The 14,229-nt window shown below is 36.1% G+C and overlaps 1 protein-coding gene across 2 annotated transcripts in view; it reads left to right on the top strand.

Moving 5' to 3' along the window:
* Positions 1-14,229, top strand: part of LOC120526111 (src substrate cortactin-like) — a 71,490-nt gene that overhangs the window by 19,089 nt on the left and 38,172 nt on the right. For both annotated transcript variants that reach the window (XM_039749037.1, XM_039749048.1), the window contains 4 exons: positions 4,407-4,480; positions 5,588-5,717; positions 11,113-11,223; positions 13,363-13,417. In XM_039749037.1, the coding sequence (XP_039604971.1) occupies positions 4,407-4,480; positions 5,588-5,717; positions 11,113-11,223; positions 13,363-13,417 (370 nt within the window). The remainder of the gene's footprint in view (positions 1-4,406; positions 4,481-5,587; positions 5,718-11,112; positions 11,224-13,362; positions 13,418-14,229) is intronic.

The raw sequence follows: 14,229 nt of genomic DNA on the forward strand, positions 1-14,229 counted from the left end.
TGCTATGGCATGACCTTAAAAGGGCAGTTCATGCTAGAAAACCCTCAAATAAAGCTGAATTACAACAATTCTGCAAAGATGAGTGGGCCAAAATTTTTCCAGAGTGCTGTAAAAGACTCATTGCAAGTTATCGCAAACGCTTGATTGCAGTTATTGCTGCTAAGGGTGGCCCAACTAGTTATTAGGTTCAGGGGGCAATTACTTTTTCCACACAGGGCCATGTAGGTTTGGATTTTTTTTTCTCCCTAAATAATAAAAACCATCATTTAAAAACTGCATTTTGTGTTTACTTGTGTTATATCTGACTAATGGTTAAATGTGTTTGATGATCAGAAACATTTTGTGTGACAAACATGCAAAAGAATAAGAAATCAGGAAGGGGGCAAATAGTTTTTCACACCACTGTATGTATGAAAATGGTGATGAGCTGGGATGACGATACATATGTAAACATTGTTTGTTCACCTTTAAGTCCTTACCCTGGCATAAATATCTGAAAAGGGTAAATATTAAACATGAAATTAAACTAGCAAGTGCATTTAACAGATTAGGCAATCTTATTTAGTTAGTGTATGGAAGCATTATTTTACTTCAGTGCACTCTCAACTGATAAAGGTACGGAGTCCTACACAATCCAAAGGCAATTGGAAACTGGAAGAAACTCTGATGGGAAGAGATTTAGCAGACCAAAGTCGCAACCAATTCCGAGGGTCACCAGCTTGCGTGTTAGGTGCCTCATAGCACAACAGCTTCAGGCCCAGCTTAGCAAGTCTCAGTTTCTACTGTGAAGAGGAAACTTTGTGCTGCAGGTTTGACAGGGCAAGTAGTAGTTAAAAGCCATTCCTTAAAGGACAAAATAAGACCGCCTAAAATGTACCTCCAGGCTATGGATGAACTATGTTAAACAAAAAGAACAAGAAGGTACACCTCAAAACATGGACTGGCCAGCCCTGTCTTCAGACTTAAACCCCATTAAGTTTGGGATGAACTGTACAGAAGTGTGAAGAGAAATCAACTTACAAGTGCAACAAATTTGTGGGCACTTCTGCAGCAGTGTTGAGAAGATCTTTCTGATCAATGTTTGCTTTCCCTTATAGAAAAAAATGACACTTGAGTGTTTGGCTGTTATTAGCAAAAGGTGGCTGCTGTAATCAATCAAAAATTTGAATAAACATTTGTACACTTTTGTTTGCCATTATTTGTTCTATGCCTTGATTTCATGAAATATTAAATATTAACGTATGTATTTCCATAAAAACTAAGTTTGTTCTGAAAGTTCTGATCTGTATTGTATATGCATTATATTATCATGTTGTTGCCAGCTAGTTCACACAGCTGTGATCAGCAGCATTAAATTCACTTACTCATCACCTTGTTCAGTGTACAATTAAGGGACATCTGCATAGTATCAGCAGTCTATTATTTGTTGAGTACCAGAATTGGTATATAAAAAAAAAAATTTTTTCAAAGCAGAATATTGGCATTGAGACGGATAGATAATACTATTTCATTAACTGGCTATTGTTTAATAAGTTAATAAGTTTAAATACTTGGGTCAACAGTACAGAATAACAGGGAGTGTGGAAGAGAGGTAAAGAAGACAGTGCAGGCAAGGTGGAGTGAGTGTAGAAGAGTGTTTGGAGCGATTTGTCACAGAAGAGCATCAGCAAGAGTGAAAGGGAAGGTCTACAAGATGGTAGTGAGACCAGCTATGTTATATGGATTGGACACGGTGGCACTGTCCAAAAATCACATAACAGGAGCTGGAGGTGGCAGAGTTAAAGATGTTAAGATTTGCTTTGGGTATGACAAGGATGGACAAGATTAGAATTGAGTACTTTAAAGGGTCAGCTCAGGTTGGATGGTTGGGAGACAGCGTCAGAGAGGTGAAATTGAGTTGGTTTGGATATGTGTAGGGGAGAGATGCTCGGTATATTGGGAGGAGGATGTTAAGGATGGAACTGTCAGGTAAGAGAAAAAGAGGAACGCCTAAGGAAGGGGGGTTTATAGCTGTGGTGAGAGAGGACATGCAGGTGATGGGTGTAACAGAGCAAGACGCAAAAAACAGGAATATGTGGAAAAAGATGATTCATTGCGGCGACCCCTAATGGTAGCAGCTGGAAGAAGTTGTTTAATAAGTTATGCAACAAATGTTGACACCATGCCCTGTATGTGTTAGGGAGTTGTGGTAATAATGACGTAGTGAAGTAGTTTGTTTAATTAGGGCAGAACTGCTTTTTATTTATTTATTTATTTTTTTTAAATGACCAATGCCGTACCACTGCAAACGATACGAAAAACTGATGGAGGAACAAAAAAAAAATATATCCTATTACTCGTATCACTTAATCAACATGTCTGTTATCCAGTTATATGCTCAAAATATTCTAAAACATGCTTTTTTTGCTAAAATATTATTAAATATATACTTCCAGAATAATCTGCACACATCATAAGCAGGAAACTAAAGTCTCATGGAATTGAGTTTTTAAATTGAAAACAGTTAACCAAGTAATCACGTATGTCTTCTAAGAACAGGGATTTTCCTGTACCAACAAAGATCCATACACATACAAAAATGGTTGGATGAATAATACTTTATTTGCATAGAATGCAGCATATATACAGTATGTATGTGTGTACTATCTATACAGTTCATGTGAATGTATGCACTCAGTATATCAGGGATTAATACAGTGTTTATATAGCATTTGTTATATTACTACGTTATACAGGTAATCCCCAGGTTACGGACGTCCGACCTACGACTTACAAACGAAGCTGCAGCTGTGACGCATGCGCCTCAGTTAACTGCTGCTCCATCAACTTCGGCCTGGGGATGCTGCAAGCGGTGGCTGGGCGGAGACTGAAGGGGGGCAATTTCGCTGCTTGTGCAGTGTAGTGTGCCGTACCTCTCGCGGCTTCCGGCGGCAAGCGGTTTCACTGCCCCCCCCCCACCTCACACAGCCGCCCGTTCATTCTAGGTGGGCAGCTGGTAATGCTGCAAGCGGTGACCCGGTTGTGGCTGAACGGAGGCCATTAAAGGTGAAAGGGGAGGCGGGGGATAGCATTGTAGTGTGCCTCGGATGACTGCCGGTTGAATGGGAGCGGTGGCCGCACCATGTTCGTTCTCGGTAAGAGGACGCTGCAGGCAGCATACTGTAGTGGAGGTGACTGTGAGGTGGGCTGGTAATGAACCGCCCATCGCTGCCCCCTTTCATTCTCATTAGCAAGCCTGCTTGTACTGTTATGTACATAGCAGGAAGTTGTCTCCTGTCAGTACATCATACTTTCTGACGAGGGGTGCCTTCCTGCTGTACGGTGCTGTGCAGAAGAGGTCATCTGTACCTTTTGTCTTCACCCTTCAGCAATGTCTGTGAAACACAAATCTGGTGCAAGTGCTGGTGATAGAGTAAAGAAGAGAAAAACCATCACCATGGAAAATAAAGTAGAAATAATAAGGAGGTCAGAGAGAGGTGAAGCTCCATCATTCATTGGCAGAGCACTAGGTTACAGTCGGTCAACAATAGCATCTATTAAAATAATGTACCTGCTCCAACTTGCATACAAATTCAACTTGAGTACAAACCTACAGTCCCTATCTCGTATGTAACCCGGGGACTGCCTGTATTTACAAAAATAATAGTCAATCGTATATATAATGTTTAAGTGAAGGAGATGCCTTTCACTTCTCAGATATTTTTTTTTTCTTATTTTGCTGAACTTAGTGTAAAAACATTTTTGTGTAAAAATGGGAATGAAGATCTAAGCATTAAGAAAATGAAAGGAAGTTTGAAGATAATTACTGATGTGTGTACTTCAGTTTGTATATTATTTCTTGCTGAGTGACAACGAAAAGACCTATAACAAAGTCACAGGTGCTGTTACAGAAACCAAATAGTGGACATTTAGTAGATATTCATAATTATTGTAATACATACTGAATTTATATTTGTTCAGTTAATCAGCAGCTCTTATCAAGGTAGGCTTAACTAAAATAGCGAGTCTTCAGCCCAGATTTAAATGCTGTGACTGAAGAGGTATCTTTTATATACGCAGGCAGATCATTCCAGCAATGGCTGTAGCTAAAAGCTTGATGACCTACTATTTTCTTAGTCCTAAGAATCTTTAGTAGGCTAGCACCTGGTGATCTTTGTGGTGTTCTACATTTTGAATGTAATGGCAACCTTAGACAGAAGAGATGGGCCTTGTCCATTTAAAGCTTTATATGTAAAAAAGGAAGATTTTAAGATCCTAAACACAATCTTGTTAGCCCATGGGTTTTCTTATGCAACTACTTGATCATTACAGTCAAAGGCAAGAAACTCCAAACAAGTTTGGTTCACAAATAATATTTTAGTGGTGTTATTGCGTTGTTAATTAATATTTTTGTTTTCTCCAAATAGAATGACGTGTCTGAGAAAGAACAGCGATGGGGTGCCAAAACAGTGGAGGGATCTGGACACCAAGAGCACATTAAGTAAAGTTGTTGTTAATGTATAGCCCCAATTATATGCATATCTAATTTTCCATTGTAATGTGTAAATTTTTTAATATTCAGTTTTGATACTATTTTTCACTTTTGCAGGTATTTATTTTCTTAACCCTTTCATCCATCCATTGATCCATTTATTAATCATCCCATTTTTATATGTGTTAGTTGGCCAGTACCAGGAGACTTTGGATCCTGGCCTAGTCAGCATCTGTATAGAGTTTGCACATTCTCCCTGTGTCTGTTTTACTTTTGAGTTGATAATAACACACAACTCCTTTAAAGAGAATAAACCATTTAGCTCAACCTAGCTCTTTAATCTCATATTTAAAAAAGAATTGTAGCATCCCACAATACCTGTCTGTTGTGCTGCTTTTTATTTCAAGCATAAATTGTGATAATAAATGCATTCTAATATTTATGACCTTTACTCTTAATCCTATTACATCAGTATCCTATGTCATAGTTAAAGAAATAATTTTAATGTAACAGATGGCATCTACTGTACCTATTCCGTTCATAATTTTAAACACTTTTATTCAGAATAAACACTTAATCTTTGATTGTTTAAAATCACCCATCCTCACACTACACCTTGAGTTATTTTTCTCCAAACACAGTCCCCTCTTACCATACATTTTAAAAGTTTATTATCAAGATAGATACAAATTATACATCCATCTGATCAAATGGTTGTATTGCTTCATCATGAAGTTTCTGCCTTATTTGTAAAACAAGTCAATCTAATCTCATGGTAACTCTTTAGTAATAGTTCTATTCTTAATATATGTAATTGTTTATTGAACAAAAAAAGTGATCATTCAGTAGTCATGATATGAGGTAGCACTCGCACTGCTTCACAATTTTCCCTTTTGCAAATTATTATTTTTTTAATTTCTTTTTAATAGTTTTAGTAATTATGGATATACAGTCTGTTTTAGAAAAGCTTTTAGCAGGAACGTCCTAGTAAAAATGTATTTTTTTTTTAAATAAATGAACCTTAAGTTTAATGTAGAGACTAAGAAAATGCAATAAAGTGTGGAACTATAATATTTTAAAATAAAAGGTTTAAATCGTATATTAATTTAATTATAGCATTCATAAGCTGAGGGAAAATGTTTCAGAAGAACATCAGAGTTTGAAGCAGGTTGAGCTGGAAAATATGCCTAAAGCTTCCCATGGCTATGGAGGAAAGTTTGGAATTCAACAGGATCGAATGGATAAGGTAGTGAAATTCTGCTGAATTGCTTGTCATTATTTGATATTTTGAATTGAAAGTTTATTTAGCACATACACATTTAATTGCCTCTTTGTTGGGAATATTGGTGTTATCATGTTTTACAACATTATAGAGTTCCATTATAGAATTGTTTGCTCAAAGGGGGTGTTTTTTGAGTGGTAACTATTGTTCTTTGTTTAAAGTTACTGGTTGATTGAGGCTTTGTATAGGTAATTTTTTGAAAAGTGGTGTACCAAAGGTGTTCATTTTCTGTTGATTGATAATTTAATTAAAAAGGGCATTATTTAACAAAGGTGTAAGTCTGATCAGTTGTTGGTGTGAAATGCGGCCCATTGAATATGTGGCACTTTGAGTTAATTTCCAGTTTTTTATGTAGCACTTTTTACTGAAGATAGAATAGGAGGAAACCTACAACGCCAAACATGTTTTAGTTTTTGATAAAGATATCTCCTGACTATTTATTTTGTTTTTTAAACATTTTCTTTCCAATTCACTTTTTAATAAAAATACATACTCCTCATTATATGAAAGTATCATTTATCATCAGTCACTTTCTAAAAACCTCTAAATGGTCCAAATAATTTTGTAAGGTACAGTATGTAAATTTATGCACATATATTTAGGGGAAGGATATTCAAGAGATCTGTAAAGTTTATTTTAACTAATTCCAGAAAAAGAATACAAATAACCAGTCTAATGACAAGAAAAATTGTTTGGCAAAATATGTGGCCTTTCATCCAAGTAACATATTGGGATACTAAATCAAGAAAAGCAAGAAACATCAGATCATGAATATATTAATTCTAGAAGGTTTGTCCAATGAAGAACTCGTGTTAAAACAAAAAACTTACAGAATTTTATGATGTTTGAAGATACTTTGCAAAATCTGATACATTAAAACTTTGTTGTTTTCCTGTTGTGCTTTTATGGGAGTGAGCTACTCAAACTGGGAGTAATGAGTGGTAAGATTATTGTCTCCACTCAGTAGTGGAACATAAAGACTCATCTAAGAATTGCCAAAAAATTGCTTCATTGCCCCTAAAGATTTTGGGGGCAATGTTCTGGAGACTGAGAACTCAAACCTGGAAGTTCTTGAAAGGTCCTGTTACGTCCCACGTAAATCTAATGCAGCTTTCCACAATAAGAACATCTTGCCCACAGTCAAATGTGGTGGTAGAGGTATGGTGTGAGGATGCTTTGCTGTTTCAGAGCCTGGACAACTTGCCATAACTGAGTGATGCATGTAACCAGAAAGTATTTAAGGAGAATGTCCGGTTGTTAGTCTGGGATCTGCAGCTCTACCACAATTGGGTTAAGCAGCAAGACAGTGGTCTAAAGCACAAGAGCAAGTCTACCTCTATATGGTTGAAAAACAAAGTAAAATTAAGGTTAGGAGTGGCTTAGTCAAAGTCCTGACTTGAACACCATTGAGATGTTATGGTGGGACCTTCAATTTCCAGTTCATAGTCAAACAACATCCAATTTGACTGAATGAAAACAATTCTTTATAAAGGAGTGGGGCAAAATTTCTCCACAGAGATGCCAAAGACTGGTCTTTTGTTACTGGAAGCATTTGATTTCAGTTGTTGCTGATCAAAAAGTCATTTAAAAACCGTGGTGTTTTACTCAGGTTGTCTATTATATTATGCAGAATTTGTTTTGAGATCAGAAACAATTAAGTGTTATAGATAAGCAAAAAGAGAGAAATCAGGAAGGGGGCAAATACATTTTCATAACACTGTGTATAAAATAAAGATTGATTGAAATCTGATATATTTTGCATGTTGATAAATTGAAGGTTTAGCCCTTTTGAAGAGAAAGGCAGGATTAATCAGGATGCACAGGGTAGAATCTATTCTTTCCTTTAAAAGGTCTCACTGGCCACATTCAAGCATACACAGTTAAGTGGTATTGCATGTATGTGGATTTCTTCAAGTCTTCATAGATAAAGGTTTTTGCTACAAATAGAATATCAATAAAATAAGGGTGGGATAGTGAGTAGTGCTGCAGAGTCATGAATCCAGTGTCCTGGATTTGAAGCACACAACTTTGTATTGTGTGTGTTTTCCTCCCACATTGCTGCAGGGTACGTTAACCTAATGGAAGGTGTTATGCAAGAAGTTTTTAGTTGCTGTGGTGCCCATCTCTTATTAGTTGGTCGAATAGGCAATTGTTATACTGAATATCCCTCTAACATATTTTATGGGCTTTTTTTCAGAATTTCCCTGTATATATTGTTTTTTAAAACTATAAAATTGTAACTTCATTTGAAACAGAGCAATCACAGATAAACATCAGTTATTTAAAGAGATAAAGCTGTGGTGCCAGTTACTTTTTTCCAACCTTTCTACTAGGTTGCAAATAAATATATGATGAGACTATAGAAGGAATCCGGAAGAAATATGCTGGCATGGTTAGCCACAGAGAGGGAATTCTGTCCAGATTCTTCAACTAATTGTTTGCTGTACAAACCAGTAACCGCTAATGCTGTTATTATTACTAAGCAAAAATGTTGCAGTTCATTGCTTATTCAGAATACATTATTAGTACTGGAGACATTTTAAGGCTGAGATATAACTATCATTTGCATACTTCACCATGCCTAAACTACTTATTTGTTAATTCCTGTTGCTTGGTAACCTTTCATCAATGTGTTTCCTGTAGTACATGGAAGTTATTTGCTAAAAGAAACCCCGTAACTTTCCCTCAATATTTGCCGTGAATAATACCTAGCACCAATGTAGACAGATACACACTAAGTCGTAATCTTCAGACTTTACCAGCTTTTTCAAAAACATGCACTCTGTTCAAAACAGAATACCTGAGTTAGTGCTGGGAGGTATACCGGTTCATACTGAAAACCGTTTTTTTATTTTTGTTATGATATGGATTTTTCTTATACCTCAACACCGGTTTAAATAGCCTAAACAACGTTCGGAACGTGGTGCAGCGGGAAACTGTTTAAGGGGGGACCCTTTTCACTGCTACACCGCTAAACACACATGCAACGGAGTACATGCATTAGTGGAGGTGAAAATGGACAGAGAACATTCCGAAACTGAAGCTGTAGCAGACATGATGACACAGAAGACCTTTTGCCGAAAAAAGGAGCCATTTCTGTTGTAAGGAGATACTTTGGTTTTTAAAGGTCGGATGTGTACCAAACAACTATTTACTACAAATGCTAAAGTTGTCACCGGTGGCAGCAACAGGAGCAATTTGCTGCACCACCTTAGCCGTAAACATGCTTTGGTCACAGGCTTCACACAGCCATAGGTATGTAATAGTTGTTAAAATAATAAACCATTTTAAGTAATGGCAGTAAAAACATACCATAGAATAAGAAATATTGACTGAATGTGTGTATAATCAGTTTTCTGTTATCGCTATTATCAGTCAGTACAGGTAGTCCTCTCCTTACGATGGTTCAACTTAGATTTTTCAAAGTTACGATGTCTAAAGCGAGACAATTTATATAAAATTGTGTAAAATATACATTTTCAAGTTGGCGTGGCAAGAGAACGTTTCTGTGGGCCAAGCAATGCAATATGATACATTGCCGGAAACTCCCACGTTGTGAGATTCCTTAGTCTTGCCAGCGATTGATAGATATCCTTGATCTTGTTGTTACTGTGCTTTTCGATACGCTTTTGGTAGAAGGAAAGTTAGCTTTATTGATTTGACCTTGCTTCCCTGCGCATGCGTGAGTAGCAAACAGCTTCTAAAATGGCATGTGGAGAGATGCCAAAGTGAATGCTCAAAGCAAAATAATCCGTGGATGACTTTTTGCGTATTATCGCTGAATCAGACTCTGACTTGTCGGACTCCGATTTTGAAGCAAGTGATTTGAAGATGGAGATTGAAAATGAAAGTGAGGTTCCGTGATCGGTCCCCAGCTGATCCTGGTGCTGAACAAATTCCTGTAGCTGATGCACCCATGGCAACGTTCGCCTAGGATGACCGAAACTTACAGTGACACGAGGTACAAACCATGTTGTGTCTCACTGCAACGGTCACCACTGCGCACCTGACTCACAAATATAGCCAGGCAGCCAATCCACCGTGCATTCCTGCTGGCCTAGCTTGAAGCAAGGTCCATATTAATGCAATTTGCCTTAATGATGGTTCAGTTGGTAAAGATCATTCCTTCTCTTCATTTGTGCCACACCCTTCACTTTATGGGGCCATGCAAACCTGCATTAATACTTGTGTGCACATTAACATTTTTTTTGTACAATATACAATTCTCATGACAGTGGAATTGATTATTCTTGGCCAGTCTACTGCAGTAGTTACAGTGGAAAATGTGGTTAACATCCACTCATGCATGGGGAAATAAAAATACCGTTGAATACCGTGAAACGGTATAATTTTGAAACATACCATGATGTAGAATTTTGATCATACCGCCCAGCACTAACCTAAGGCAAAACTGGTAATGGGAATTTTTAATCAATGGAGGTAATTTTCCAATTAAAATACACTCAGTTTTGTAGCATTTTACACTATATTACTGGCACATTGCTTCTCTTGCTCATCTTGAAGAATCCTAGCCCAGCTATCATCAGTGCAATTAGTAAAAGGGTGTCCTATTTTTTGCATAAAATTAAAAACATATTGAATAAACTTTCTAGATTTGGACATAATTAAGAATACTGCATACCTGAAAATCTGTTAGGATCTCATATTTGAGGGAACATTAGATTTGATCGAAGTAAGGTTTAGTAGTGTTTGTATGACTGACTTGTAATTTTATTTATTTATTTATAGCAATTTATAACATCAATTCATTTAGAAAAGAGTGCTGCTCAAAGTAATGGGCAGCGAGGAAGAGAGAAATAAATTTGGCCTAGAAACCTGTGAGATACTAAATAAAACTTAAGTCTCATGTGAATGCTGGAACATGACCCTTCCTAGAACAAAGTAGCAAATGATTTATTAATTTGGTTATAATATTTGTATGATCCCAGATAATGCAGAAATACAAATAGAATGTTGTATATTTAACACATTTTTTGCAAAATGTTAGTTTTTATTTTTATTGCCATTTTATTTGTGAGAATTTCTGTCGCTTTCAAATTGATTTCATCAGCGAAATAGCTGTCATTTTAATTGTTACTAGATGATATTTGCTTTAAAAAATTTTGCTGATTCATTCTAGTTTAGATATCATAACATTTGCACATATTCCAATCAGGATCAGAATTCCTATAAAGAAATGTATCAAGCATTTTTCAACTCCCATTTGTGAGTTCATATATATTACTGTTACATGTAGACATTTATATGTCTAATTTTTATGCTTTGCAAGGTTTTGTTATTTCTTTGGAGTATTTTAATTATTCAGACATGAAATTTAAATAAATACATTTTTTTCTAGTCTGCAGTGGGCCATGAGTACCAGAGTAAACTTTCCAAACATTGTTCTCAGACTGATTCAGCCAGAGGATTTGGGGGAAAATTTGGTGTCCAGGCAGATCGAGTTGACCAGGTAAAATTGATTTTTCTACACAAAATGTTGAAAATTGCTTCAGGATGGATAAACAACTTCTACATTCAGTGTAATTTTATATCTCTGTAATATGCCAAGAAATATTTATACCAGTTTGATTGATTTTGTGTAGTGTTTTATTTTTAAATAACTAGTAGTGTCCAATTAGTAGATGACAGTTAAATGTAGGAGATGCTGTGAACTGTTAAGTATAGCTCACCTTCCCTAAAGTATAACCAGTTTGTTTTTACTTATTGTCATTTTTAAATATCTAGAAGTGTTAATAATAATTTCTGACTTAAGTGACAGAGAGAATAAGACTTGGAAGGAACTTTGAATCACCTGCCAAGTGTTAGGATTACTGAAGAACTGAGCGTTTATTCAAGTGATTATGTTTATCTCATCTCTTTGATTTGCATCATTTAACTGATCATAAAGTTAGGCCCATAAGTATTTTGACAGTGGCACAATTTTAGTAATTTTGCCTCTGTGTGCCACCACAATGGATTTGATATGAAGAAATCATTACATGGTTGAAGTGTAAGCCTTCAGCAATAATTCAGAGGGTTTAATAAAAGTATTGTTTGAGTCATTTAGGAATGACAGACATTTTTATAGATGGTCACCTATTTACAGTGTTCTCAAAACTGTTTGGACAAGACTGACAAGCTGTTCCATAGCCAGACGTGACAGGGGTCTCATTATTTCATTAAATGTTAAGCAGGTGGAAGGTGTGCATTTGATTCCAAGTGTGGAATTTGCATTTGGAAACTGTTGCTGTTAATTCTCAATATGAGGCTCAAAGAGCTTTCCATGCAAGATAAATCAGTCCATCATTAGGTAGAAAAAACAAAACCAACCCATGAGAGAGAGAGAGTAGGAATGCCAGTAGTCAAATCAACCATCTGGTATATCCTTAGAGGAGGAACGCACTGGAGAGCTTGGCAACACTAGCACGCTTGAACAACCATGGAAGACAACTGTGCTGGATGATCACAGAATTCTTTCCTTGGTGAAGTATCTCTTGAGGTAGGCATATCATTGCCAAAGTCGACATCAAAAGAAGACTTCATGAAAGTACATACAGGGGGTTTACCACAAGGTGCAAACCACTGGCAAGCCTCAAGCATAGGAAGGACAGATTAGACTTTACCAGAAAAAAAGAACTGTCCAGTTTTGGAACAGTTTTTTTTTTTTTTGGACAAATTCATCGAAGATCAATATGTACCAGAATGATGGATAGAGAAGTGTATGGAGAAGGGAAGGAATGGTTCATGATGTGCAGCATACTACATCATCTGTGAAACATGGTGGAGGCAGTATTATGGCATAGTCATGCATGACTATCAATGGAAGTCAATCACTAGTGTTTATTGATGATATGGCTGCTGGTAGAAGTAGCAGGATGAATTCTAAAGTGTATAGGGCTATATCGTCTCCTCAGATTCAGACAAATGCTACAAAACCGATAGAATGACACTTCATTGTACAGATAGACAGTGAGCCGAAACATGTTTTAAAAGTGAACCAAGTGATTTCCAAGGCAGAGAAGTGTAATATTCTTCATTGGCCCAGCCAATCAACTGACTTCAACCCAACTGGATGTGCATTTCACTTGCTGAAGATGAAGCTTAAGGCAGAAAGTCCATCAAACAAGCAGCAACCGTAGGTTGGAAACCAAGCACTAAGAGATGGTCATAGGTTGGAAAGGACTTTCAACTTTCTAAATTGAAAGTGATCATTATATTCACGGTTGTTAGTTTGTCTAAATACTTTGAGCCCCTTGAAAATGGGGAGACTATGTATAAAAATGGCCCGTGCAATGTTTTTGTTAAACCACTTAAATTAAAACTGAAAGTCTACACTTGAATCACATCTTGATTGCTTCATTTCAATCCATCTTGGTGGCACACAGAGCTAAATTTATGAAAATTGTATTACTGCCAAAATACTTTTGGACCTATATGTATGTTTAAGGCATCCACCTCCTGGCCAGCAGGCTAAATGACTGCATTATTTGATCATATTTCTGGATTGTTTACTTGGAATTACTGCATTGCAGTTCTTTGTAAATTACTTTATTAACTTTTTTTTAATCAGTCAGTTAAAGCTTTTTATCAATGTTTTTTTTCTTTGCAGTCAGCAGTTGGGTTTGAATATACTGGGAAGACTGAAAAGCACGCTTCTCAAAAAGGTGCAATTTGTGTTGACTACCTTTTTGTTACATCACTCAAGCACTGGTTAACATACTTTTAAGTTTTTACATTTTAAGCTTCTTGTATATGTTGCATATGTAATTTCCTTTTTTATAATAGTACTACTATTGTGATGATTATACCCTTAATCCACTTATAACTGAGGTAAATACTGCTGCTGGTGGAAGGAAAATGACACTAGCATCTGACCATTCCTCAAATGAAAATATTTCTTTCCTCTTATAAGTTTATTTTAAAATTTCTTTGGAATAACTTAATTTTAGACATCTAACTGCAGGTTATGAATTTCTCAAGTTCATAATTGCATGTAGAAAATAACAAATGACACATTGTAATCGATCAATTATTTTCTGAACCTGGTTTTTGCTTTCAATAGTTGCAGCATCAATGGGCACAAGTAAGGAACTAATCCTGGCAGTTCCAGTCCTTTATAAAATATATTTCCACATTTGTCATATATGCAATTTTAGAAAATAGCTGTTTGTTTATAAATGTCACACAGTTTTTGCACATCTTATGAGTTTATTGCAGTTTAATTTTTTTTTTAAGTAACTGTCATAGTTGTATGTAATTATTTAGTGCTTGTAATATTTTTAATTTAAAGGTTAGACTTCAGTACATCAGATGGGAAGAATGTCCTGAAGTTTTTTGTCACTTCAGTAGTGCAAGTTAAATTTAAGTTTGAGTGTAGAAATATACTATCTTAGCCTCACATTTGGTTTTACTTTATACAGATTTATGTTAAGCTCATTATCTAATTTTGGAGCAGTGCCCTCACTCATGATTAGTT

This window comes from Polypterus senegalus, chromosome 1, assembly GCF_016835505.1.
Source record: "Polypterus senegalus isolate Bchr_013 chromosome 1, ASM1683550v1, whole genome shotgun sequence".
Classification (NCBI taxonomy): Eukaryota; Metazoa; Chordata; class Cladistia; order Polypteriformes; family Polypteridae; genus Polypterus; species Polypterus senegalus.